We start from the raw sequence: 27,911 nt of genomic DNA, 5'->3' as shown, positions 1-27,911 counted from the left end.
AACCTAAGGTACTTCAATTTATTATCTAAATATCAAGATCCTCCACCATCTAGGTGGAGGGGCAGGAGTGAGAAGAGCATGGGAAATAAGTCCAAGGCTGAAGAAAATTCAGGCCAGAACAGGACACGGAGCCAAATGTGGGGGAAAGGAGATGGGGGCTCACCTCTAGAGATGCACGCCAAGCACCCAGGACTTCTCCCACAGAGCCACCCCCTCAGGCTCTGGGAGAAACACCACACCAGGAGGCCCCACCATCACCTCTCCAATGAGAGAATGTAACAGATTTTTTGGTCACAGTGACATTTTGGCTCTTTATCCCCAAGAAGAGGACTGGCATAAGCTAATGGCAAACAGTGTCATAAAACAGACTGGTATTAATCAGGCTACTGTGTTCTGACCCCCCAACTTCTTTCTTTTTTATCCAAATAAAGGAGAACAAAGTCAATCATTATCAACCTACCTTTATCTTAAAGCCTTGGCATTTCTGTTAGAGACAAACACACAAAACACCACAAAAACTGTTCTTGTAATACCACTTGGAAAGACGGCAGAGCTAGGATACGTTTAGACAAGCTCCTGGGCCCTATTTTAAGGTATTTCGCTGCCTTTACTTATGGTAGCCCTTGAAAGAATTCCGTGTAAACCCCAATCTAGAGATCTGGCTCAGAAAAACAGCTGCTGTTTCCCTTAGAGATAATCAGAATTGTCTTTGAGTCTTTGGCCCAAAGCACCACCTGCCCTGTGCTACCCAGGTAGGCAAGCAGGCCCGAGAGGGAAGCAAATCATGAGCTGGTGAAGCTGTGGACACAGACCCTTCTTAGGTCCCTTAACCTTTGGAACAAATTGCTCACCTGGAAAGCAAAGAACATAGCAATTTGGCACCATCCGGTCACTAAAAGAACTGCATCCCTAGAGGCAAGTAGGGGCTCTGATAAACCCCACAAAGCAATGCCCTCTAACTTTCAAACACCTGTGATTGTTTCTTCCCAAAGAGACAAGGAGGGTTCAAGTCAGAGGATACTCAAGACCCTTTGGCTCGATGGCAGACAAGAAACCAGACCCCTCTTAGCAAGCGGGGCCCAGAATCACCAATACCCATGTGTATACATTTCTAAGTCAAAAGCCTCTGTATTATTTCAATCTACGTCATGCTGTCTTTCTTCTTGGCCCCACATGCCTCCTATCTCTGTGGGTTACTTCTTCAGAAAGGTGAACCCTGGACAAAATACTTAAACTCCCTAAGGCTTCATTTCCTCACGTGTAAAATGAGGACAGTGGTATTTACCTCGGAGAGTCGCTGTAGGATAATACTTGTAAAGCACTGAGCTTAGTATACAGAACACACTAGGTGAGCAGAAAATGTTGCTGAGGGCTTCTATAGGACAGAAATGGAGGGCCAGCAGGCCTGTCAGAGAAGGAGCAAGAAACGAATACGTAACACAGTAATACATGTGGACAGGACGGCACACAGAGGCTATCTAAAAGCCACCTGCAAGACCAACTCGGGTCCCACACAACACTGGGCTCCAAGAAAACTGAGCAGATACATCAAAGACACTGCATGATTCAGGGGCACGAAAACAAAATGCCTTCACACACGAACATCCAGAGAGAGACAAAAACAGCGTCATCTTGTGGTCAGAGTCCTCTGTGAACCACAAGATCAGCATCCAGTCTGTAGGTCTCACAGTTTCCTTAATAATGAGTTCCCATGTCAAATAAAAAACTGACAGAATTTTTTAGATCTTTCATCTTTTGGGGAGAAATTTAGTCTGAAATTTAGGATTTCATCATTTCTTTAAGGCAAAGCCACTAAAACACATTAGCCTGAAGAGGACACACCTGCTTCATTACAGATGCTCTCACACATCTTCTGAGAAAAAAAACTAAGATGGCTTTCTCTCCAGGATTCCTGACTGCTCCTTAGCTTTGAGCTCTTCTAGCTTCTTCTTATAGCGGTTCATGAAGTAATCATCTGGTTCAATCCCCGCGTTCTTCAAATTTTCCATGACCTTTTCCAGTCTGAGTACTGATCGGGCCCCCTCAATCTTTCTTGTGCTCAGGTACAGAGTGAACTCCTGGAAATCCAGGAGCTTACAGGTGTCCACAGAGCAGATATTCCTGATACCACTAGTTCTATCCAAATGAGGAAAAAACACCAGTCCTGATAACTTCTCCAGGTCCTGAAGGCTCACTTGGAATTCACTTAACTGCGGTTGGAAGCCAATGGCATCATTGGGCACCACAAAGGCCCCTAGCGCCAGCGGTTCAGTAGACACTGGGCTTCTGCGGGCCAGGATCACCTTATAGAGGTGTGAGGGGACAGCCACGTTGTCCTCACCGATCACCTAAAAACAAAGCAGCCACATTAGCAGTTCCCAAATTTCTCCTGAAAAGATTTTCAACACATTTCTGCAAAGGCATTTATAAGTTACCCCACCAATGAATCTAAATTCAAGGTTCACAGAGAAGATGAGCATCTAACAGGTAGATTCTGATCACATTCTTTAAAACAATGCCACCCCAAAGAGTAGAGGTCCCATCCTCTGCTCTGTTTGTAGGACAAAGGGCAAAGGAATGCCCTGGGTTTTTAACAGGCAAGAAAAGCTGTGATTTTCTCGTCATCACATAATCAGAACTTCTGGTGCTCTAAACATTCAAAGGTCAAAACTGCCAGCTTGGTAACTCCCAGCTCGAGAAATAAAAATATGGCCTTAGTTTATCAAACTCACTAGGGAGCTAAACAAATAGCTCTCAGAAAAGCAGCCAGACACTACGCTGGTATTAAGAGCTCCAGTTTCGCCTAGACTGTGGCTCGTTTTTGAAATTAAATTAAGTAAATGTAAATGCTGCTTACTTAGAGTTTTGCACACTCTTGGGCCTATTATCAAACATAGAACTTCGAATGTGTCCGCAAACCAAACACTCTGGAAAGGATCCATACAACAGAGAAGCCAGGGTCAGGCCTGCACACAACTTGCCTGACTGTGTAGGTCAGCTCTAATAATGAAATAACATTATTATGGAACCTTTTCAAATGTCCTTCCAATTGGCTTTTAAGCCGTATCTGTTTTCTGAAAAAGGAAAACTGAACACTCATTTCCTTAATGGTCTCCAATAAAATGATATAATCCAACTACAATATGCATGTGTACTACTACCCCTCCAGGGCCCTTCCTGGGTCCGAGTGGGCATTTGCTCCTGCTCAAACCTGCCTGCTGCCAGAGGCCATGCTGGGAGCCCAGATAAGGCAGAGGGATGAGAGCTGCAAGGATTCTTTCCTGCTTTTCTCCAGCTTCTACCTACATGGCACACAGCCTAAGAATGCCATGGCTATCTGCTGTCTGGCACGCACGGAGGTTCCACTGCCAAGACCAACTGCGGGCCTGCAGAGAAGCCCCATCTACAGGGCTGATTTCTGTAACTACTATCTCTCAAGTTAGTGAAGGGCTCACTTGAGAGTAAAGTTTATGAAAGTACACAATCTATAAGCACAAAACCCTACAGCCCTCCAACAAGTCATTTATGCAGCTGGGAAGAAGAACGTACTCTCTTCAAGGCAAAAAACACTGAAGGTAAACTCTACGGAGGTCCACAATTAGCCCACAGACCACCAACAGAGGTTAATGCAACAATGCAACTCAGAGGGGCTATGGCTGGCACTGCTGGAAACACAGAAAGGAGCAAGCTTTACAGTGAATGCCCTAGTGTCTGTTCTCAGGAAGCTTCCCACCTAGAGGAGTCAACCCCCACTGCTTTCACGGGACGCAGAATGTGGTCAGATGCCAATACAGAGCACAAGACAGCACTAAGGGAAGCGAGGGACCAGAACTGAGGGCACAGATGCAGCTGAGCCATAGTTCACAAGGGGGGTAGAAGTTTAAATGGGCTTCCAAGGTTAGCTGGGGCGCCAACAGTTAAGCAAATCCTTGATGCCACCTGGTGGACATCCTCCATCACTGCAGCACAACCTCAGACTCCCAAGTATGAGGAGCCTTCCAGACCATTCACTTGATTTTCTCTTCTTGTGGACTGTGTCTACAAACAAATAAAAATTTCAAGAATAATTAATTGGTCGTGCCTATCTGCTGCCAATCAGGGCTTCTAATCAGAGTCATTAAACTCCAGCCAATAAAAATAAATCATTTCTATTGCGGGTTTTAAAAACCCACACAATAGCTAGAGAATGTCCATTACTACTTTTTTTTTTTTTTAAGATTTTATTTATTTATTTATTTGAGAGAGAGAGAGAGAGAGTGAGAGAGAGAGCGCAAGAAGGGGTAGGGTTAGAGGGAGAAGCAGACTCCCTGCCGAGCAGGGAGCCCGATGTGGGACTCGATCCCGGGACTCTGGGATCATGACCTGAGCCGAAGGCAGTCGCTTAACCAACTGAGCCACCCAGGCGCCCATCCATTACTACTTTTAAGAATCCTCATGGGACACAAAAATTCCTACTAAGAACCATAAGGTAGGATCATTTCACCCATGACCTTCTCAAAATACTTCAACAAGGAGGAGCAAAATACTACTCCTAAAAATAAAGAGAAAAATGAAAACTTAGCCACTATCTTCTCTGATTCAGTCTGCTTTGTTCTTAGGAAGTAAACATCTGTAATCTGTTTAAAATAGGAACCAGCAACATTTGGAAATTCAGAAAATCCACTCTTTTTTTCCTTGAATTTAAGACTTAAAAAAAAAAATCCTAATTTTCGAGCTATCGTTGTAGACAATTCACCCCACATAATAAAATTCTCCCAATTCTGGGAAAACTAGAAGTCTTTCATAAAATTTTTCTAGAAACTGCTAGGGACTGGAACCCCAGGACTTGGTCAAGTCCTGGCTTTGCCACAAGGCTGCAAGTCATGTTCACTGATATCTTCCTTCTTCATTCATAAAATAGGTAATAACTACCTTCCATGCTACCTATCTCACAAAATAGTTATGAAGATACAAAGACACTTTAGTTTCAAAAAAAAAAAAAAAGTTTTTAAAATCCACAAGACCTATGCAAAAAGCAATTTTTGTAGTGGATGTCATTCAAAGGATAGGATGTAATTGCATTTGGTACAAAAGATGGTTCTGCTGAGGGACAGTGGGGAAACACAGGGTCAAGCAAGATTAGACCAGTTAAAGGTGGACAACAGAGTTTCAAGAGGAAGCAGGATGGACACAAATGACATCCTCAACAAAAGACTTGGGGGCTGAACATGAACCAAGTCTTCAGTATCAGTAAATCAGCAACGATCCTTGTTAATAGAAGATGTAGATGTAAAAATACTTTACAGAGGAAATCCTCACTGCTGTTAAATTACCAAAAAGCATGGAACTCTTATCAAAATGGAAACAAAAACTGGAAATCAACCAGGTGTAACTAGTAAACACAATGTATAGAAGAGCCATAAAGCTGGCACGCACTCACCACCTAGAGTTAGTCTGCATACCTGCTGGCCTGAGGTTTCCTTCCGCCCAAGAGACAGAAATGACACTTTGCCCTCCCCCGCCCCAGCTCCACACACACAGAACTGGGCCTTCACACTGACTCAGTGCCAGAAGAGCCTGGCAACAAACGATATTCAGGCTAGGTCTGCCATTTGTCCAGTCCTATACATACAGCAACTGTGACATAAATAAAATTAAGCAGCAGCACAAGGAAGATATATGTACCTGCTAGAATCAGATAGATATATTTGGTTACATTTCCTTGGTAGGACAAAAAAAGAAAATCCAAAAATAAAACTGCTGGGACACATCAAGAGACCAAGCCCTTAAAAAGTCAAGCCAATCAAGTGCAAGAAAGAAACCACGACAGTGTGATAAATAGGGACTCCATACCTGGGAGGACAGAGGAACAAGGGAAGAAGGGAGTGGGAACATGTGGGAAAGTCAGCAGGCAGGTGGCCAGCTCTTAGGTGGCACGTCAAGCCTCTAGAGGAGCTTGTGCAGCAGCAGAGACCCAGGGAGACCGTGCCACTCACACTGGGCGCCCGCTCTGCGTAAGGAGGCTGGAGACCGACTGCCAAGTCACAGGACAACAAGCACCACCTTCCCAGACTGTCGATTCTACTTGGAGATGTAGGGTGGGAGTAAGGAGATACTTAGCCAGTAAAATCATTTATTTTTGAATTGAAACAGATACGGAAATTAACAAAAGCTCTGCCTAAAGAGAAAACAGGAGATTTAAAAAAAGAAATGACTCCCAGATCACTTCGGGTGATGCCTCAAGATTCCTGGAGGCATGTTTTTTAATTTCCTTCCCCTCTAGGAACTGGTTTGGAATTAGTTTGGAAAGTAATGCTGTAGAATGAAAACAATGTTAATGTTAAGTACTTCTAACATTACCACCACCACCACCACCGAGTTGAAAAATGTGAAGCTCACTTTCTTGTCAGGTCAATTATAATGTTTCAGGCCAGAATCTTCAGGTATGTTTCACTTGTCTGGAATCAATCTCTTCTTGAAACAGGCACATCAGAGAAAGCACATGGATGACCTCAGCTATAATAAAGGGGGTGATTCTGATTAGAGCTGTCAGATGACTCACTTCTGATAAAATCACTGCTACTAATCTTCCCCTGGGCTCACATTCACTCAAGTCCTATGATGCTGTGATTCTTTCCTGCATATTCTAACAGACATTTCTGCCTGGCTATAAGGGATCCTCTTCTTGGCCCATTTTCTGTTCTTATTTTTGCATGCTAGCAGATATCACTTGCAACTGTTCTCCATCCTCACTATCTTCTACCTCCTGGCCTTAAGCTGCTATATGGGAAGAGCACAGCAACCCCTTTACTGTAGACTTTTGAGAGTTCTGAAGAACAATGCTATAGAATGACTGGCGGTTCTCATACAAATAGACAGAGCCTTGTTTATATCTCCCCTTTGACAATGACTAACTACGGGAGTTGGACTGGACCCCTTTAAACCTCAATTTCCTTTCCTATAAAAGAAATTTTCCAAGTTTATGCGTATGTATGTGTGTGTACACATATGTATAAAACGTTTGACCCAACTAAATTCTTAAAATGGCAAACTGAAACAATTTTTCCAATTTAATTTACCAAAGGATCATATTTCGCTTTTATGCTAACAGATACACTACAGATTTTTACCTTTAAAATTCCACCTGAAATCATTTTATCTGAAAAAATAATGTCACATCTAACAAAAGCTGCATTACTACAGAGAAGCTGTTAGTGAAAAATATAAATATAAAAAAGTAAATCACTTTGATATAATTCTTAAAAAAAATAAAAACCAGTATCTCTCTACAGGGAGATACATTCCTATCAACATTCCCCTTTGCATACACACACACATAACACATGCGCACAGGTAAGTGCTTTCTTTATGACCAGGGTCTATAAATCTCAAAAAACCAGAAAGGAACAATGAAGATAAAGAAAACACAGGGAGCCACTAAAGGCAATAGAATTTGTATACTATGTTCTTTGGGGCTCTCTCCACCCACTATCAAAGGCTAAAAATAAATGCGGTGAACACACATGACAAGCCAACAGCAGACCGAGCACTCAAGAATCAACTCGTCATCCAAAACCTGGTTTCTAAATACCAATTCCCATTAAAAGGAACGAGGGCTCCTTGGAGAGATGGCTGATCCCAGAGTCTGGTCAAGATGAGCCTAGAATATCCTGTTATGCCAGAAAGTAGAAGTGCTAAGAACACGATGAGGGTGTGTCAAAGCACATGGGAGATAGCCCGAAGGGGCTCCCACTGGCCAATCGAAGACAATTTGAGCATCAAAATGAATACACAGCAGACTGATTAAAACTCATTGAATAAAATAAGAATCCATCAATTCATACTGATATAATAAGAAGGAAAAGCTCTTTCTTACAGTAGAATGTCAATTACTAAAAGCAGAAGAAATAAGAATTAGAAGATCCTTATTCGGCAACAATTATAGTAATAACTGATTCAGGCCAGAATCTTCAGTGGCTGCTAAAACTAGCAGTTCACAATTTGAAGAGGAAAAGAATACTTACACGGTCTCAAAGGACTTCCACAGTGGATTAATTTCAAAGGGGAAACGATAACTTAGCAGTGAAGAAATCTAGAGGACACCACCTTTATCAAGTGATCTAAGTTAGTATCACCAGTAACTGAACAACCTGACAGCATATGCATGCTGATGTGATGCACCGAGGGGCACACAAGCTCACCTCTGAGGTGTTCTGCCAGAAACATAACTGAATCTAATCAAACAAGAGACAAACCCAATTTGAAGAACATACTATAAAACAAATGGCCTATATTCAACAATGTCAACATCACTAAAGACAAAAAGACTGAGGAACTAACCACTTGAGATTAAAGAAGACTAAAGAGACTTGACAGCTAAAATGCAATGCGTGATCTTGGACTTCATTCCAAATCTGGGGGGAAAAACTGCATGAAGAACATTACTGGAGCAAATGGCAAAATGTGAATATGGACTGTACTCCAGATATTCTTTTATGTTGAATTTCATGAACTTGACAACTAAACGGTGGTTATGTGAGAGAACGGAGTATTTAGGGGAAAAGGGACAAGATATCTGCAACGAACGCTTGAATGGTTGAGAAAGTACTAAGAACGAGGGGTATGCATAGAGAAGAGGGGGCAAGCGGTGCAGAACGCTAACGACTAGTGAATCTAGGTGAAACATGTTAGGGGGGGTTCTCTACTCTTACAACCTTTCTACAAAATCTGAAATTATTTCAAAGTGAAATGTTAAAAAGTATCAACTTGCTTTGCCAAGGATGTGCAAAAAACTAACGAATAAAGATTAAAGGAGGTTTCCAGTTCAAGATGGCAACCTGGGTCAAGGCTTCTGCTCCTCTCTTCCCCCAATTTAAAAAATACACATATAGACACAAAATGGCAGCAAACAGGTGTGACACAGAACTGTCCCATGCAAGTGAGGAGAATGGCAGAGTCGTGTATTACTGGACTAAGAAGTGCCATGAATTTCTGGAAGACAGAGGAGCTGACAAGTTAGATAAAACAAAGAGGAAGGAGTCAAAGCTTGGATTTTCACAGCCCCTTATGCGTGCTCCAGTAAGTAAAGGGTGTCAAAATCAAGGTGTGAGACTGATGAATACATCTACAGAATTACTGTGCAACCAACAAAAGCAGCAGACCTGTCTTGCTTCCAGGATGAAGATAGAAAAATATTCTCTAAAGGGATGATTCTCAAACCTTACAGTGCACGTAAAACTGCCCGGGAGAGCCAGATTCCTGGGTCCCACTGCCAGGGTTTTAGGACATTTTCAGACAAGCAAGTTTACCATCCAATGACTCTTCCAGAAAGAATCTGAGGATGTGGGGCGCCTGGGTGGCTCAGTCCTTAAGCATCTGCCTTCAGCTCTGGTCATGATCCCAGGGTCCTGGGATCGAGCCCCGCATCGGGCTCCTTGCTCAGCGGGGGGCCTGCTTCTCCCTCTCCCACTCCCCCTGCTTGTGTTCCCTATCTCGCTGTCTCTAATAAATAAAATTAAAAAAAAAAAAGAATCTGAGGATGTATTCCAACAAAACAAAACAAAACAAGGAATCCAAAAAGGGGGAAGAGGGAGCCCAAGATGAAAGGGACCTAAGCCAGGAGTGTACTGAAAAGACAGATGTGTAGCTGACTTAAAACTACAACAGCTTATGGTGGTTGCCAATGGTCAGTTCATCATTCCCTCAACATTCCACTCATCTTTTCCTCCTTGAAATGCTTTCTTCACTTGGCTCCTGGGACACCATTCTCCCCGGATTTTTCTTCTGCCTCAAAAATTGTTCCTTTTGTTTCCTTTGCTGGACCCTCTTCTTCTTGACTTCCGAATGTCTGAGCCCCCCAGGGTTCAGACCGCAGATCTGCTCTCTCCTGTCTATGCTTACTTACACGATCCCATCATAACTTGAAATATCACCTGGTGTGCTGACCACTCCCAAGCAGATCGCCACTTCAACCTCTCCTCTCTGATAACCAAACTCAGAGCCTGCCCTGGACATCAAATAATCTCCCATTCCCACAGCCAAAATCACTCCTGATTTCCAGCCTCCACGCCTGCTCCTCTCTGGTCTTCTTGATCTCAGACTGAAAGCCTATGTGTTATCCTGACTCTCTCCCTCTTAGTCTACAACTTACCCCATTAGAAAGTACCATCAGTTCTACTGCAAGGCACATTCTAAATCAGAGCATTTCTCACCATTTCTACCACCACCCCTCTAGTCAAGCCATTATTACTTCTCACTTAGACTACTCCATCAGCCTCTTAAGTGGTCCGGCTATTCTATTCCTCACAGAGAGCAGCCAGACTGGGCTGTGATTGTGCCACTGTCCTGATCAAAAAGCATCACAGCTCCCTGAATATGATCTGGACTTCTCCCCATGGCCTCCCTCTAACTGCCCTCCTTCTCTTCGGTGCTCTCTCGGCTCTAGTCACACTGGTATTCTTGCAGCTCCTTGAATATACCAAGCTAATCTCACCCCTGTGTCTTTGTACTTGCTGGAAAACTCCTCATAGAGGTTACTCCCTCACGTCACTTAGGTTTCTGCTCAGTCTCACTTCCCCTTAGCAGCCTATCCTGTCTTTCTTTTCCACCCGTGTTTTCTTTTTCTAATATGCATCTTGTTTATTGTGCCTCTCCTCCACTATAACCTGAGCTCCATAGAACATACAGCCTTGTTTACCTGCTGTTATCAGAAATGCCTAGAACAGTGCCAGGTACACAGGAGGAGCTTAATAACTATTTGCTGAATAAAAGGAAGGAAAGAAGGGAGGGTGGGAGAGAAGAAGGGATGGAAGGGAGGAAACGAACGGTTCATATTAGCACAGAAGTCAGAGGGCTCCAAGAATGATGTCTTCAAGAAGAAACTGATTTACCTTTTTAAAAAATAGTATGATAATAAGGTTAAATGGTCTGAAATAGAAAGTGAAAGCATATTATTACAGTTTTTAAAGTAGCAATTATAATATCCTGCCGCCTTTACTTTCCACTTCTCAGATTTTTGTTGTTTGTGGTAATACTTATTTCTCCAGCAGCACAGACTTCATACAGGATTATATCTACTGCTTTACAGATCCAAATGTTCTACTTAAACATTCACAGTACTATACATACTGCTTTTATATTTTCAATAGAGCCAGGATTATAAAACTCAAAGACCAAAAAGGGCTAGACAGGAAGTGTAAATGGATGAAATGGGCCAGGTGAAGACTATGATGAATGGAAGAACATGTGCTCCATTGAAGGAGAAAGCTGCTACTCTCAGCTAGTGAATGCACCTAAGGGAATATATGCCAAGTGTTTGAGTCATCTGTTTTTAAGAGAAGCTAATATCTGGATTTTTATGTGAAACCTCCCAATTATGAAAAATTACCAACTAACTCAGAAACAACATACTATGTGAACCAAGTTCAATCATATATGGGCTGGATGTGCCACAGGAGGCCTCTGTCTTAGATATCTGCTACAGGCAAAGCTCAGACCAAATTATAGCTAGCAAACACAAATGTAAATGCTATAAACCTCAACAATACATAAGTGACAGATCAAAAAGTAAAGGTTTAAGTATATTATATAAAGTTTATGATGTAAAGTTTACCAATAGAAGAACTAAAACTAACGTGAATAACAGATAATGGGAAAATATGTCAACTACAGAAATTTAATATATTTCATGTGAAAGCATCAACAGAGACTGTTAAAATGGGCAAATCAAAATTAAGAAATAGAGTTTAGTACCCATTACTCTCAGATAGAGAGATAACTAGCAGAAGAACTAGGAAACTGGACCGTGGGACTGGGACCAGGAGGTGACTATCCCTCTCATACCTTATATTATTTGAATTTCATTATGATGTCATATACTTTAAGGTTTAAGGTTTAACATTTTTGTTACTATGCACATAGAGTTCCATAACAACAAATTTTTAAAGTTTAAATTCAAGGCTCATTAAAAGACTGGCAATTAGGGCACGTGGATGACTCTGTCAGTTAAACATCTGTCTTCGACCCAGGTCATGATCCCAGGGTTCTGGGATCAAGTCCCGCATCGGACTCACCGCTCAGCAAGGAGTCTGCTTCTCCCTCTCCCTCTGTCCCTTCCCCCTGCTCGTGCTCTCTCTCTCAAATAAAATCTTTAAAAAAAAAAAAAAAAGACTGGCAATTAAAGTGACACCTGGGTGGCTCAGTCAGTTAAGCATCAAACTCTTGGTTTCACCTCAGGTCATGATATTGGGATCCTGTGATGGGAGCCCCACATGGGGTTCCATGCTCAGCATGGAGTCGGCTTAACCCACTACCTCTGCTCCTCCCCCTGCTCACATGCTCTCTTTCTGTCGCTCTTTCTCAAATAAATAAAATCTTTAAAAAAAATAAAAAGACTGGCAATTATGGCGTCAATGCCATGGGCGGGGGCGGGGGGGGAACAAAAGCACCAAGATTCTGTGTTTAATATAAGTATCTACCTTCAAACTTCTAACATAATATATGATTAATGAAGAATAGATTCAAAGGCTTTAAAATTAATAGAAAGGCATCTGCTATCTAAGGTTCTGTGGAAAAGAAATGAAAAAAAAGAATCTAAGAAATTCTTCCCTACTAAAAACTTTCTTACTAATTCCAGTACCCTACCCCATGCTTTGACTAAAGAACACATGTCAAATTAATAACCTGGGGTGCCTGGGTGGCTCAGTCACTTAAGCGTCTGCCTTCAGCCCAGGTGATGATCTCCAGATCCTGGGATCGAGCCCCATGTCAGGAATCCCTGCTCAGCAAGGAGTCTGCTTCTCTCTCTCTCTCTCTCCTTCTGCCCCTCCTCCCTGCTCATTCTCATTCTCTCGAATAAATAAAATCTTAAAAAAATAATAACCTTTTATAATTTAGTCTAAATGTACTGTATCTTTCAGATATTATTTGAAATGCTTGATATGACTATGGACATTTCCTGATTTCAGTACAAATAAAGTTTCCCTTTCTGTTCATTTGGTATTACTCATTTCTGATGCTTCTGAGGATGAGAAAAGCAAAAATGTATACTTTGAAATGATTTCTGGACTCCAGAACTAACAGAAGTGGAGGCAGAGAAAGTCACTGGAGGCCTCTGCTACACTGCAGGTGTTCAGAGCTTCAGCAAAATCTGAGTAAAAGTTATTAAGAAAGAGAACTGATAACAGTTGTTGACTCAAAGAAATTAGGAGAGATGACTGTATACATTCCTCCTCCCACATGACAGGCACTGGAAGATTTGCTGGATTCAAGATTAGCCAGTGAGCATGCATCAGTCCTATGAATTACTATGACATGGGAAACTAAAAGTACAGGTTCAGAGGCCCAGAACATGAAAATAAAGACCCTAAGACCAATAAAGCTTTCACATAAAAACCAAAAACAAGATTATTATTCAGAGTCTACCCTTCAGGAAGCTGATCTTGACTGCTCTCCCACATTTCATCACCATGACACTAATTCGGGTGAGGAGAGCTGACAGGTCTCTTTTGAAACTCTCTTTAAGGCTTGAATAGCAGTCACTGATAAGCTATTTAGGAGAAGCAAGGTAAGTCTTCTCTGTGTTTTATATATTCCAGTGTAATGAAGAATACTGCTATAGAAAAGATATATTAAAATACATGTACATATGTATGTTTCATTCTCAATTAATTTCAAATATAGAACCTACAATATTAGCATAAAGAACACGTGTGCACTTCACAGATTCATCAACTGTTAACATTTTGCCTGATTTGCTTTATTATTCTTTCTTCCTCTGTATTTTTCTTTTCCCTAAACCCTTTGTGTCCTTGTCAGTTGGCTGTTTTTGCGAGTAAAGCGATAGAGTTTTATTAAGCGAAGAGACAGAAAAAGCTCTCAAGAGTGCGAGGGGTCCCGACAGGGTTGCCTTCCCTAAACCCTTTGAAAGTAAGTCATAGACACATCCTCCAGGATGTATTTCCTAAGAGCAAAGACATCCGCTTATATAATTAGTATGATTATCAAAATCAGGAAATTTAACACTGATAACATATAATGATCTAATCTACAGACCTCAAATGTTGCCAACTGCCCCAATAATGTCCTTTTTAGTAACGTTTCTATTCTGACTTAGGATTTTGTTTTCAGGACTCTTTAGTCTCCATTAATCTGGAATAGTTTCTCAGCCTTTGTCTTTTATGACACTAACATGCTGGAAGAGTACAAGGCAGCTGTTCACAGAATGACCTTCAGTGGGGTTTGCTTACTATTTCCGCATGGTAAGATTCCCCGCTGTGCTTTCTGGCAGAAATCTCACAGAAGTGATCCTGTATTCTCAGTGCATCACATCGGAAGTACAGTGTATCAGTAATCCCATTACTGACAATATTAACATTAACCCTGATCACTTGGTTAAGGGAAAGTTTCTCCACTGTACAGTTACCATTTCTTGCTTTGTTATTAATAAGTAATTTGTGGAGAGACTCTTTTAATTATATAAACTTCTTCTTTCCCGTAAAACTTTCACTCACTAGTTTTAGCATCCACTGATGATTCTTGTCTGAATCAATTACCATGATGGTTGCAAAATGATTTTTCTAACTCTTTCATTCTTATAAATTAGTTGACACACTACAGTAAGCAGAAGTTCTTCCTTACACTCATGTATTTACTTATGTATTAGAAGTAAGGGTTCTTATCCAACTCAGTGGGTCTATAGTCCATTATATTTTGCTATCAAACAGCCCCAGACATGGTAAGTGGAACGCCTGCAAGCTGATGTCTGTCTTTTTGACACGTCCCCACAATTTTGTACTTTTCCTGCACCAGTCCTGGAACCAGCCACTTCCCCCGTGTGCCAAGTTCTTCCAGTAGGAGATGGTTTTTTAGAAACAAGATCTGGTCTCAAGGTATGCTCACTGCTAACTGCGTATCATTGTTTCTAGGCCCGTTCAGCAGAAAGAGCCGGCAGATACATAATATTCTGTGTTAAGTTATATTTTTAAAAATTATATCCAATTTAAGAAAAGCAATATACTTTCCACTACAGCATTTGGCCAACACATACTTAACAGAAATATCCACCCAAAAAAACTGTTAGTGAAATGCTCTTAATTACTGGTTAATTTTTCCTTTTAAATTTTGTATAAATTTTTCATCTATTACACAGTAAGCTAGTCATGTAAGTCTTTCAGTTTTATGAAAACAAAGCACACATAAAACTAACTTGATCACTTAAGGTTTAAAAGTCAGTCAGGAGAACCTCTTTTCCAACGGTAAGAGTAAAAAGTTAGATTTAACAAAGCTCAAAAATAATTAATATTTAAAAAATAAGAGAACATAAGGAGCTTTAAGCCATTTTTTTCCTTCTAATATAACAAAAAATACTAAAATTAAATTAGCGAATTGATCAGAGGAGAGAAATTAATCTGCTTAAAATACTAACTCCTTTGCCACTCCTTCCCTCCCGTGAGAACTCCTGGAATATTCTGAGGGTGTGAGTACCTGTGTGAACACCCTGGCTACTTACACGTCACTGCGCATCTGATCCAGACAGGCTGATAAAAAGCAAATCAAGTGGGACAGAACATACTTAAAGTTTTGGGGTTTTTTTTTCCCTAAATCTGTTTCTCAGCTCATTCATTTTTATCACAGACTCTCTTAAGTAATCATATAACCTAACCAGTATTTATTAAATATGTGCTTTATTCCTAGAGCTGAACTAAGTGTTCCCTCCAAATACATCTCTTTGACCTACAGGGAAGTCTTTCAATCCCTCTTTACTCTAGAACGTCTTCCACACTCCACTGGGTTCCCCACCCTGTACAGATCTCACAATATCACTATCAGTTCAGCTACCCTCCAGACACAATCCTCAATCTTCCATATCAACATCAGATGTGTAAGCCCTCACACCACTAATTATACTCTTCTAGTTTAACCTCTTTCCTTCAATCTATAAAGTTCTTAAATACCTTGCATGAAAAAAACCCTTCATCTTTTTAAAAAAACTCAAGCATCTAAAAAAAAAGCTATTCCTCCCACTTTTCCACTCACTGCCATCTAAACATGATCCTGAACTTTTCCCTCTTCCTCAGCTAAAAAGTGAATTCATGGTTACACTTTCCTGTATTCCTCTATCATCCTCACTCCAGCTGCTTGAGTTGAGCCCTGTGTCTGTTCCCATATGGACCACGGCATTAATGTCCATTTACCTCCTCATCTCTGACTTCTCTTTCAAACACCCCTTCCTCACCTACCTCTATGCACGGTGCTGTCATAATACTCTTAATAAAACCCCAAACAAATCACATCTCCCATGCTTAAAACAAACCTATGACTTCTCACTGTCTAAAAAGCAAAATCCAAGCCGTCATGGAATAGAAAACCCTCTACTATCTGGCCCCTGTCCTGTTGTAGAAATCCCCATCCCCTGTTAGCCACCCATACTCTTTTGTACCCTAAGCTCCAATCTTTATCAATGATACCTGAGTTCCAGAACTATGCTGTCAATCACAAATGTCCTGTGCTTACACTGCTCCAGCTTTTGGAATTCCCATGCTCCCCTCCTGACTCAGTTTACTTTTTTCCCACTTTTAAAAATTTTAATTCCAATATAGTTAACATACAGTGTTACATTAGTTTCAGGTGTACAATATGTGATTCACCGACTCAGTTTACTCTTATCCATCTGTCAAGATCTAGCTCAAAAAACACTTCCTCTGTTAAGTCTTCCCAAACCACACCAAAAGAGTTGGTCAGTGCTCTTATGATACCCCTTCATCTATGTATTTATCTCTACTAGCCAGCATATCAGACTTTAATGTGATTAACTGAGAACACTTCTGTCTCCCTTCTTTCTGTTTTTGTTTTGTTTTTTTGTCTCCCTTTCTAAACTGTGAGCTCCTTAAAGTCACTGGTTGCTTTTTAATCCATCATGATATACCCTGTGCCTATCATTCCAACAGGTGTTCAACAAATAAAATCAAAAAGTAGAATACAGAATGAAATTACAATCTCATACAAATAATATAAGCCTGAATGTTAAAACATGTCCCTACCTGGTAACTAACTGTTTTCTTTCCATCACTTCCAGTCTGAGGTAAGGTCAACGGTCCAGATACTATCCAAACATCTTCAAACCTCTCCGTCAGTTCTCGACAGTACATTTCCATTCTGAAAAACAAAGCAAAAAAAAGGTGTGATATTCACACAGACATATAGAAAAGAAGGATTTCAAATCCCTAGGAAAGACAGCAGGAATGCTGAATTTGACAAATGAACGTGAACAAGCAAATACCACAAAAAACACTAAGCATATAAGCAACTATCTTCCCAGTTCTTCATTACACAAGAAAACTTAAAAATTATATGCACTTATACAAGTATCTACATTTTCCTGTGTGTGCATTCAGTGTACATTTTAGAACTGATTTGTTTTGTCTTCTCCCTTATCTTTCTATGTTGTAGCTCTCAATCTTTTCTGAAGAGTTATATATCATTTCAACAAGCTGATACACCTTATTTATTTAACCATTCCTACTGTGGGGCAATTGGGTTTATCCTAACATTTCTTACATAATGCAACATCCCTTAGGATAAATTTCAAGGGCCAGAATTACTTTACTGAATATATATTTTAATAACACTTGATCATATGTAAAAGTAATATTTTAATGGTATTGTACCAATTTACTATATAAACTCCAAAATATGACACCACAGTTTCACAGCAATCTTTGCAACACTGGGATTTATCAATTAAAAATGGTTTTGCTAATTTACTGGATAAAAATGGCAAGTAGGTTTAATATGCACTTTCTTATACTGCAGTTGGGAGAGATAACAATGCATGTCATCATCCCTCAGCTTCCTTATCTAAAAAGTAAAATCAGCAGTATTATACCTCAGAGCATATATGCCTAATTATCAGGTAAATTATCCTCCCAAAAATATATCCCTTGGGAAAGGAAAATGTTAAATGCTTCCACAGGTATGCAACCAGCCAAAATAAAAAGGAAACTCCATAAGACAAATCAAATATCCCAGACCTTCAACAAATCATCTGCAAGGCTAAAAAAAAAAAAAAAAAGGAAACCTACAGATTAAAAGAGTATTAAAACGGGGCGCCTGGGTGGCTCAGTTGGTTAAGCGACTGCCTTCGGCTCAGGTCATGATCCTGGAGTCCCAGGATCGAGTCCCGCATCGGGCTCCCTGCTCGGCAGGGAGTCTGCTTCTCCCTCTGACCCTCCCCCCTCTCCTGCTCTCTCTCTCTCTCAAATAAATAAATAAATAAAATCTTAAAAAATAAATAAATAAATAAAAGAGTATTAAAAGAACATATCTATATGTGGACCTTGTTCGAATTCTGATTCAAACCAATCAACCATAAATAAAAAATTAAGGACAATCAGAGAAATCTGAACAAATTGGCAATAAGGAATTACTATTCAATTTTTTAGGGGCAATAATCGTGCTCTGCTTCAATTTTTTAAAAAATCCTTATCTTCTGGGGCGCCTGGGTGGCTCAGTCGTTAAGCGTCTGCCTTCGGCTCAGGTCATGATCCCAGGTCCTGGGATCGAGCCCCGCATCAGGCTCCCTGCTCCGCGGGAAGTCTGCTTCTCCCTCTCCCACTCCCCCTGCTTGTGTTCCTGCTCTCGCTATCTCTCTCTCTGTTAAATAAATAAATAAAATCTTAAAAAAAAAAAAATCCTTATCTTCTAAAAATATATATTAAAACATTTATAGATAAAACAATATAGCTGTCACCTGCTTAAAATGAGTGGGGGAAGGGAGGGTACATAGACAAAAAAATGGAGCCATGACTGATAATTATTCAAGTCTTAAGTGTGGGGTACTCTCTTAATGTATTTTAAACCATAAGGTACCGTTTGAGGAAAATGCAATAGCCTGAAACAACCTCAATCAGTGCTAGTTTTAGATGCTTAAAGAGATTCCCTGACAGAACTGGTTAGAAGTATCAAAAACCTGTAAAAAGCCCAGTGATTTTATTGTTAGGTTCTATCAAAAACTTTTTTATAAAAGCTCAGGAACTCTTGAAATACAAGTAGAAAAAAATATAGTGCCCTCTGGACATACTAAAAAACCTCTCACTGCCTCAGTAATAGTATTTTGAGTAGTTTCTTCCCAAACTTGATTTCTGACCAGTGGCAAATATGATCAGAATGGCTGGCTGTTTTGAAGTCCGTACTCCCACAGACAACCGTACTCCCGGCATACAGCAAAGACAACTAGTCCGAAGTACTTACCTTCAGTAGTGCTAGCTTTTGCTAAACAAAGAGAAACAGTTGATGGGTGCACTAGTATGTTCTCCTGGCACATCATTCATCTCCCACCGAATCACATTTTAAAACTCTCACCCCTCACCTGTTCCAATATCCAGCATTATTATCAAAATTCTGAGGCACAATATTAGAAAGGTAAAAGGTTTCAGCCATGGCTTTCTGTGAAAAGAAATAAAAATAGTAATTTGCAATGAAATGCCTTCCCCTTTAAGATTTTACAAAGAGACACTGAAAGCCAGTTCCTTCTATGTTAGCTCGAGGCAATTACAGTGACTACGTGTTTAAATAAATGAAAGCCATAGCTATTCCAGGTCAGAAAGCTCAATAATGATTATTCATAAAAGGGGTATAACAAAATAAGTAGTTTGGTGTGCTAGCTTTCTTTGTACTTCCTAAAATTCAAACCAGTAATGTAGACTCTAAGAGCAAAGTTTCCAATATAAAGCTAACGGATAAATTCTGGTGTTCAGCCTCTGACAAAGAGTTTCTCCATAAAGGTCAACTTTCAGAAATTTTATTTAAGGAATACAACACAAACATACTAGTTCAAAAGCGGCAAGGAAGAATTCCTTTTCTTCTGAATTTCTGGCCACTAGGTGTTCATTCGTTTCACACTCCTGCAAGGCTGTCATTATTATTTCCTTCCATTGACCTGTATTAATCGCCAATGCCATCAATAACTTTCTCTTCAAGCAGGGGTTCTCAACCTTGAATGCACACTGGAATAACCCAGGAACTTTAAAAAATATTGGTGCCTGGGTTCCACCCTCTAGAGTTTCTGATTTAACTGCTCTGGATCTGGGCATCAGGATTTTTTAAAACATCCCTAGGTGATTATGAGTATCTAAGGTTAAAAACAACTATCTTAATGACAATAATCACCAACAGTTGATGCAATAAATGTCATAAAAGACATTTCTCTCCGTTTTTGGCAGAGAACTTGTCCTAAAGTAAAGGAGACTAGAAAGACATGGCAACTAAGTGCAATATGTGATTCATGACTGAACACTGGATCAAAAAAAGCTGTAAAGAACACAACTGGAACAATTCGGCAAATCTGAATATGAACTGTTAGAGATTACTGTATAAATATTCAAAAATACATATACACACACTTCTTGGTATGATACTCTTGTCATATATACAAATATCCTCATTCTTAGATGATACAATATCCTGAGTAATCCTGAACAACACTGAGCACGGAGCCTGCTTAAGATTCCTTCTCTCCCTCTGCCCTTCCCTGCTCTCTAAAAAAAAAGGTGTTTGCTGTACCATCTTTTCAATTATTCTACAGGTAAAAATGTTTTTGCTGTACTCTCAACTTTTCTACAGATCTGAAATTTTTCAAAATAAATACATAGATAGACAGATAGATAGTTCGCTCCTAAGAGCTCTCTAGTTCTCTTTTACATAGCATTTAGTTTTACTTTTTCAATCTGTTTAAGAATGTCTCACTATCTGAGCAAACAAAGGAATTAAAGTCAGGAAGGAAAATACAAAATAAGAGTATTAAAGTTCTCAGATGTTAAGGTTTGGCTCCTATACTTTTAATGTGCAAGTCCCATGGTATACAGACTACCAGCCCCGCATTCCCATCCCTCCCCAAAAATATGCCTACAGATGAAAACTTGTTATTTCCTGCTGGAGCCATGTGTCCTCTTGACCACCCACTCCCAACATAGTCTTCGTTGAAGGCACTGAAGGTTGGAGGGATGTTGGGATCAGGCTTGAATTTACAATGTTTTCTGTCGGCATCACCTGAAGAAAAACACAAAAAAATGGGTAAGTTATCAGTGGACAAAGATCCCTCAAAATTCTCTAAGCAAGGCAAGCAGTTTGCTGCTGGCTAGTATCTCTCTGAGCAGTTAGTACTTAGTGATTGCATGCATGTCTCACGTTCCTGGGATAGTTCAGATACCTCATCTGAATTTAGCAAGGACTAGTCTAGGAAAGAATGCTTTTCATACAGTGTAGCAATCTCATATACTTCTGTTTCTAGCCTTTGAAATTAAAGGCAAAAAAATCCCCTGGACAGTATTTAAGTGAAAACAATGACCAATCAATAGCTGAACTATATAAAAAGCTTACCTACTAAATAAACTCTTGCTTTTTAAAAAGACCCTCATGTATCGTATTTTGTGCAACTGTATTTGACAAGTTTATATGTACTGAAATAATGGATATATATAGACACAAAACAATTTGTTCTGGGCAGCCACAGCCTTGGGGAGGGGGAGAGTGTCTCTGATATCTTGCTTGCTGCCTCTTAAGCCATGACAAAACAAACATTTAGGTTATGAGCTCAATCCAGAAATTCCTGAAACAAAATATCTGTGTACCACGTGGGAGAGAAAAAAAATCTCAATTTTATTTATATTTTCACACCTCCAGAATAGTTTGCCACAGTGTACATCAGCAAACCCCAATACTTTATTTTCCACTGTCATTAGGCCAGATCTTGTTAAATTACAAAAATAACAGTGATAAATGGAACATACTCAGACTGCTACTCAATAAAGTTTAAAATGGAGACCAGTGAAGGTACCAATTCCAGTGTCATTTCATTCAGCCAGAAAAATTTTAAACGATCAGATCCCAAGACTCAGAATAAATTATCTGATACTGAGCTTTTTAGAACCACTTCATAAAGAAAAAAAACAACAGAAAAATTATTAGTAAGCTTCTCTTATGTATCATTACCACTGGAATCACCTCCTTACATGCCTGGTTATCTCTGCCTGTGGGAATTTCCGAAGGCCTGGGATAAAGATGCCTTCCTTGAGATGGATGTAAATTTGTTTCTATCAGGTTACGTGGAGGCACTGCCAGTGGAGGACTGTGTTAAACCAAGATCAGGGCTTCAGCACCTGGATCTATACAGGCTCCATGGCTTTGGCCTGTAAGTCTGCATGATAGCCAGTCTGTGGCCTCCCCTTCTCTGGAACAAGCTTTTTATTTTCCTTTTGACCCTTTTCTGCTCAGTGCCAAGACAACCTTCCATACAGTCCCCTACGGTGAGCAGGCAGGTTAGTTCTGGTTCCCCCATGCTCCCCCAGGGTGCAGCCCCCTGGGATTCCAGGCTAATGTGGGGAGGGTCTCCTGTAAGACAATCTACCCTGGGTGAGCCCTAGGTCTCACCTTCAGTCTCCCTCACCCTACAAAGGTGCGGAATCAAAAGCAATGTGGCTTTGGTTTACCAGATCTGCCCTTACCTCTCTCAATTCTGGCTTTCCCCCAGATATTGGCTTGGCAATTCACCACTATCATGCTCTTTTTTTTTTTTTAAGTGGTTTTTTTTTTTGTCATTTTTTGTTTGTCATTACTGAAAACAGAAGACTCTTAAGACTAAAATCAAGTAAATCACAAGTATACTGCTTCCTGTTTTCAAATAATATTTTACCTCCTCAAACTACACATTACAATGTGAAATGCAATATTTTTCTTATATGCCTCTGAAAATGGTAATTTAATAGGATAAAATTAGTAAAGCCGAAATTCCTTACATCTTGGGAAAAGTTTTGTATTTAAAGGAAATTCATTAGGCTTGAAACTAAATCAAGTGAGTTTCTCTTTTTTTTTTTTTTTTAAAGATTTTTTATTTATTTATTTGACAGAGAGAGACACAGCGAGAGAGGGAACACAAGCAGGGGGAGTGGGAGAGGGAGAAGCAGGCTCCCCGCAGAGCAGGGAGCCCGATGCGGGACTCGATCCCAGGACCCCGGGATCATGACCTGAGCCGAAGGCAGTCGCTTAACCGACTGAGCCACCCAGGCGCCCCAAGTGAGTTTCTCTTGATGTAAGTTTATAATCAACTCTCAACAGCTATGGTAAAGTTTCCAACTATATCAGTCTCCTTCTAGCAACAAGCAGAGTCCAAGGTTCCTGCTAGACCTTGGATGGTTGGTTTGACTCTAGAAAGACAAACTCAGTTAAACATCAGCATTTTAATATACATAAACAGAGCACGTAGTGTAAAACAAAGGAGAAATAATGTGTGGGCCTTACAGCAAATTAAAAGGCAAATATTAATAAAACAACTATGACAAAAGGTAATACCTTAACACATAAAGAACTCCCACAAATCAATTCAAAAAACAATATCCCAAATGAAAATGGTAAAAATAACTCAAAGAAAGAATAATTCACAAAATATTAACTTTCACTGGTAACCAATAAATGGAAATTCAGCTATTAAATTGGCAATGTTCATTATGAGTGAAAGACAGGACAAGTAGCTAACAGTGGATAGTGTAAACTAGAATAATCTACCCGGAAACCAATTTAACATTAAATATCAAGATCTGGCCATCTTAATTACAGGAATCCACGAAGACATAAAAAAAAAAAACATAAAAAAACCATGAACAGACTTACATGCTCGCCTACCTCTCCAGTCTCATTTCACATGTTCTCCCTTGCTCTGGCCACTCTGGCCTTCTTTTAGTTCCCTAAAGGAACAAAACTCTTCACATTGGGGCCTTCAAAGATGCAGCTGTGCTTTTCTTTCTGTCTGGAATGCCCTTGTCCACAATCCATGGACCACCCAACTCCTCTGCCTAGGTAACAGCATCTACCCTCCAAGTCACTTTCTTGGAGAAGCCTTGCTAATCAAAATCAGATTCGCCTATATCATTGTTCATCACATTCTTTACTGTTCCTTATTTATACTAACCCAACTTGCAATCATTTTTCCTTCAGAAAAGTTATTACCAATAATAATTATATATTCATGGGCGCCTGGGTGGCTCAGTTGGTTAAGTGACTGCCTTCGGCTCAGGTCATGATCCTGGAGTCCCGGGATCGAGCCCCGCATCGGGCTACCTGCTCGGCAGGGAGTCTGCTTCTCCCTCTCCTGCTCCCCCCTCTTGTGCTCTCTCTCTCAAATAAATAAAATCTTAAAAAATAAATAAATAAATAAATAAATAAATAATTATATATTGATGATTATTTGTTTGATAGGCCAACCCACCGCCCACGTTAACTCAAAGTGCCAAGAACAAGAGACCATCTGCTCTGGTCCCAAACCTCAGCACAGTGCCAGACATATGATGTGGTAGGCACTTTAAAAGTATTTGTGGAGATAATGAACAATTAGTGCTAGTTGTAGCAATATTTAGGACAGAGGACAGAGCCTCCAACTCATATGTCGAGATAATGATCCTCTCAGCCCCTTAGAAAGCTGGGAAGGGTCTGGAGCTCCTTGGCTACCAGGTAGGTCCATTTATCTAAGTGTGTCATACAAACATCATTATTTTCTAAATGTGCTGTAATGTAAAAAAGGTTGAATCAATAATCCTCCTTGTTTTAAATTTGGAAACATCTTTCATCAATGCCTTTACTTCTAACCACCTACCCATTATCTTGCTTTTGGATATATGTTCAAGAACCCATCTAGGCACTCGCTTTGACTGATCATAAGACAAGGCATGATTAGTGTAATGCCTAGTCTCTGTTCCAGTTAAAGGGACTCCAAATTGTTCCAAGAGAGCCTTTTCTGCAGAACCTAAAAATGAAAAGGGGGAGAGGGGGACAAAAATAAAAAATAATTAGTAACTCTTACTAGGAACAAAAAATTATAAGGGAGAGGGGTGAGACTTACAAAGGACTGACTCAAAAATCTAATCAACCAGACCTCATTTTACAATTATTTCCAATGTAGAGAAAAGAGACAGTAGGCTTTGTCTATAATTAGTCACGTAGTTTTAACAAGATAAACTGCAGCTATCTCATTAACTTTTAAATAAGGACCTGATCTTACTGGTCTTTCACACCCAATGTCCAAATCTCTGCCCCATAAAGTACCGTGTATATAAAAGCAGCAAAGGAAAAACAATCATTACAAGTCACTGAGACGATTTAATGGGAAAAAGCCTACTTCCTCATTACATTAAAAGAGTTAATGTGGGGACAAAAACACAGCCTTTTACAAATACTTTAAAAGACTATCATGCATCATTCTGGAACTGAAGCAGAGATGTGCACTGCAGTGAGATAGTGGTAAAACTGGTCTTACTTTTCCTACTGGGAGAAACCAAGCACACATTTAACAAGGAGTCAGTTTCAAAGTAACCCTCTCCTGATCCCTTCTCCAGGTCTTCAACCTACGGGAGTAGTTCTCTTGCTAAATGCCAGGTATCAGAAGGAGCAAGTTAAATCAGCATGCCAGGCAAAGTGTAAAAAATGAGCATGAGCTCATTTTCATCGTTAAAAATAAGGTACCCCTGGTAGCTTGAGGATTTACATACTTTGGAGAAGGGCTAGCAGGTGTGGAAACTAATAAAGGGAAACCTCAGGAAAGTGGACTCTGTTGCTAGAAGGGGAGGCTGGAAGGCGGAGCCATTCAACTCCATGTCAATTACAGGAACACTGTCAATTACAGACCCTGACAGAGGAACTGTCAAGAGGAAAGAATCATCAGCTACAGGCCCCCAAGAGGGAAAGACGGCCGGTGCAACTTCTACAAGAAGACTATCCCTGCAACTCAGCCAATGAGAAACTCATCACCTGAACTACTGCTTTTCTCCAATGGACTTTTCAAAAACAACCCCTCCCAACTTCCTCCGTCTTCTCCATAAAGTTCCTCTCCTTTGGTTGCTGGACTTGCCTATGGTTTTGCCATAGCTTGCTTGTCCCGGATTGTTAATTCTCTACTCTTCCGAAATAAGCCCACTTTTTTGCTGATAAAATAACCTGACAGATTCGTTTTTAGGGTTAATGCGGGTACTCTTCATTTGAACGAAGACCAAAATGAGGACAATTAACTAATCTGCTAAAACCAGGTGCTAATTTATTCATTCTTCCACACTTAGTGAGTGTCGATTATGTACCAGGTACTGGACTGTGTATACGGTGGAGAACAAAACACAGTCCGAGCTGTTATGGAGCTAATAATGGAGGTCACAGACATTAAAATATACATGTGATAAATACGAGAAAATGAAGATGGAGAAGAAGCATGCGAAAGAGGCAGGCGAGGCCCCAGGTGGAGCGGGGAGGCCGGGCGGGAAGACTAGAAAGGCTGAAAACCCAGGACCCACGGGCTCGGGCCGGTAAAGGAAGAAAAGCCGAGGGCCGAGGATTACGATTCACGCCGGAGGTAGGAATCCGGCCCAAAAGCTGGGCCAGGAAAGGGAGAGCGGGCCTGTGCACTTACCGTCGGGCTCCCCCACCGCCAACGCTGTCTCAGCTCCCTGCCTCCGGAGCAACTGCATGGCCGTGAACCCGCCTCCCGCGGCGCCCACCACAGCTCCAGCCACGAAAACGCTCAGAAAGCGCCCGGAGCCTCTGAGGCGGAAAGCAAAACTTTTGGCAGCCATCTTACCCGAAGCGCCTTACCTTTTGGAGTCACGCGTGCGCACACCAGCTCTGACGCCCGAAAGCCAATCGCAGCCGCGGGGTCGAGATACGCATGCGCAACCTGGAGTCGCGGGGCACCAAGCCTGAGCTACAGGGTGTGCAGAGCGCAGGCGCACACCCTCCCCGCTGAGGGCCGCGGGAGCCCCCTGGTGACAAAACTGGAGGCCCCGGTGAATCCTCCCCTCACCACCACCTCCCCCCCAACGCCCCGCTCCACCCCTGGTCCCCTTGATCCGGCGATGGGGGGGAGGCACGACATCTTGAGGGCGCAGGGGTGTGTACCTTTAGTCCCACTTGGTAGGTGAGTAAACCATTTGCGCATGGTTACAGTAAGGCCTCGGAGCCGCCATTCCAGCTCAGGTCTGATTACAAAACGGACGCCACGTTGGCTGTCTTCATGACACCTGACTTTGAAATCAGTGTGCAAGCCCTAACTTCTAAAAATTGCTTTGTACCTCCTGAGGGGTGTCTTGACAAGACAGTATTCCATGGTGGCTTAGGACCCTGAACCAGAGTGCTGGGGGTTGGATGGCCACTCGATCACTTTCCTCTCTGAAGGGGTTACTTCACCTTTCAGGGCTTCTGCCTCCTCTTTTTTAGATGGGAATAATGGTATCATAGATGAAAAGTATGCCATAAACGTTATTTTAAAACTTAAATAAACAATAAAAGTAATTATGATGAAGATGATTAGACCATAGGGTTCTTGTGAGGATTAAATGTTACCACATAAAGCATTTAGGGAAGAATCTGGGGCATGTCATTAAGTGCTCTGTAAATGGTAGCAATTTTTCATTAGTCCTATTTTATCTTGAAAGAATATAAAATCCGGACTTCTGAATGCCTGCTGACAGAATAAGGTATGTTTTAGGCACTCCACTCCAAATAAATGGGTTTTGTTCCTTTGGCAGCACCATCTGCAGGTTTAACGGCCCCTGAACCCTCTTCTACTTGCTCACTTGAGCAAGCCTGTTTTTAGAAATCGGCTTCTGTGTCCAAGTTCTTCCGGTGAAGGAATTCCTTTGCTGAAGGAAAAGTGTGACCAGATGACTTCTCTCGTCCAACCTTCCGGCATTTCCAGTTCTAAGATCTTCTTTCAACAATGTTAGCTTTCCTTTCCTTCTCTGTGCTTATCATTAGGGGCACTCACTAATAAAAGGTTAACTGTCTAAATCTGAGAAAGCAAAATGGGCCATAAGCTGGGACAATTGGTCCCTAAATAAAGGGTCCCTTCACCAAAAATCATTCTCTAAGAGTTCCAAACAGGTTGTTTAATCCTCATATTGCAG

The 27,911-nt window shown here is 40.9% G+C and overlaps 1 protein-coding gene across 1 annotated transcript; it reads right to left on the bottom strand.

Annotated features, from left to right (window-relative positions):
* Positions 1-445: 445 nt before the first annotated feature.
* EXOG (exo/endonuclease G) lies at positions 446-26,612 on the bottom strand. Its single transcript, XM_034992234.1, has 6 exons — positions 26,420-26,612; positions 24,620-24,769; positions 20,885-21,024; positions 19,346-19,422; positions 17,019-17,133; positions 446-2,348 (listed from the first exon to the last, which is right to left on the bottom strand). Exons 1-6 carry the CDS (start codon positions 26,580-26,582, stop codon positions 1,887-1,889), a joined length of 1,107 nt encoding a protein of 368 aa, XP_034848125.1. The 5' UTR covers positions 26,583-26,612; the 3' UTR covers positions 446-1,886.
* Between the last annotated feature and the right edge of the window lie 1,299 nt (positions 26,613-27,911).

The sequence above is a fragment of the Mirounga leonina genome, unplaced genomic scaffold (assembly GCF_011800145.1).
Source record: "Mirounga leonina isolate KUSES-001 unplaced genomic scaffold, KU_Mleo_1.0 Mir_115, whole genome shotgun sequence".
Lineage (NCBI taxonomy): Eukaryota > Metazoa > Chordata > Mammalia > Carnivora > Phocidae > Mirounga > Mirounga leonina.
Note: the sequence above shows the minus strand (reverse complement) of the source record. Positions and strands in the feature narration are given on the sequence as shown.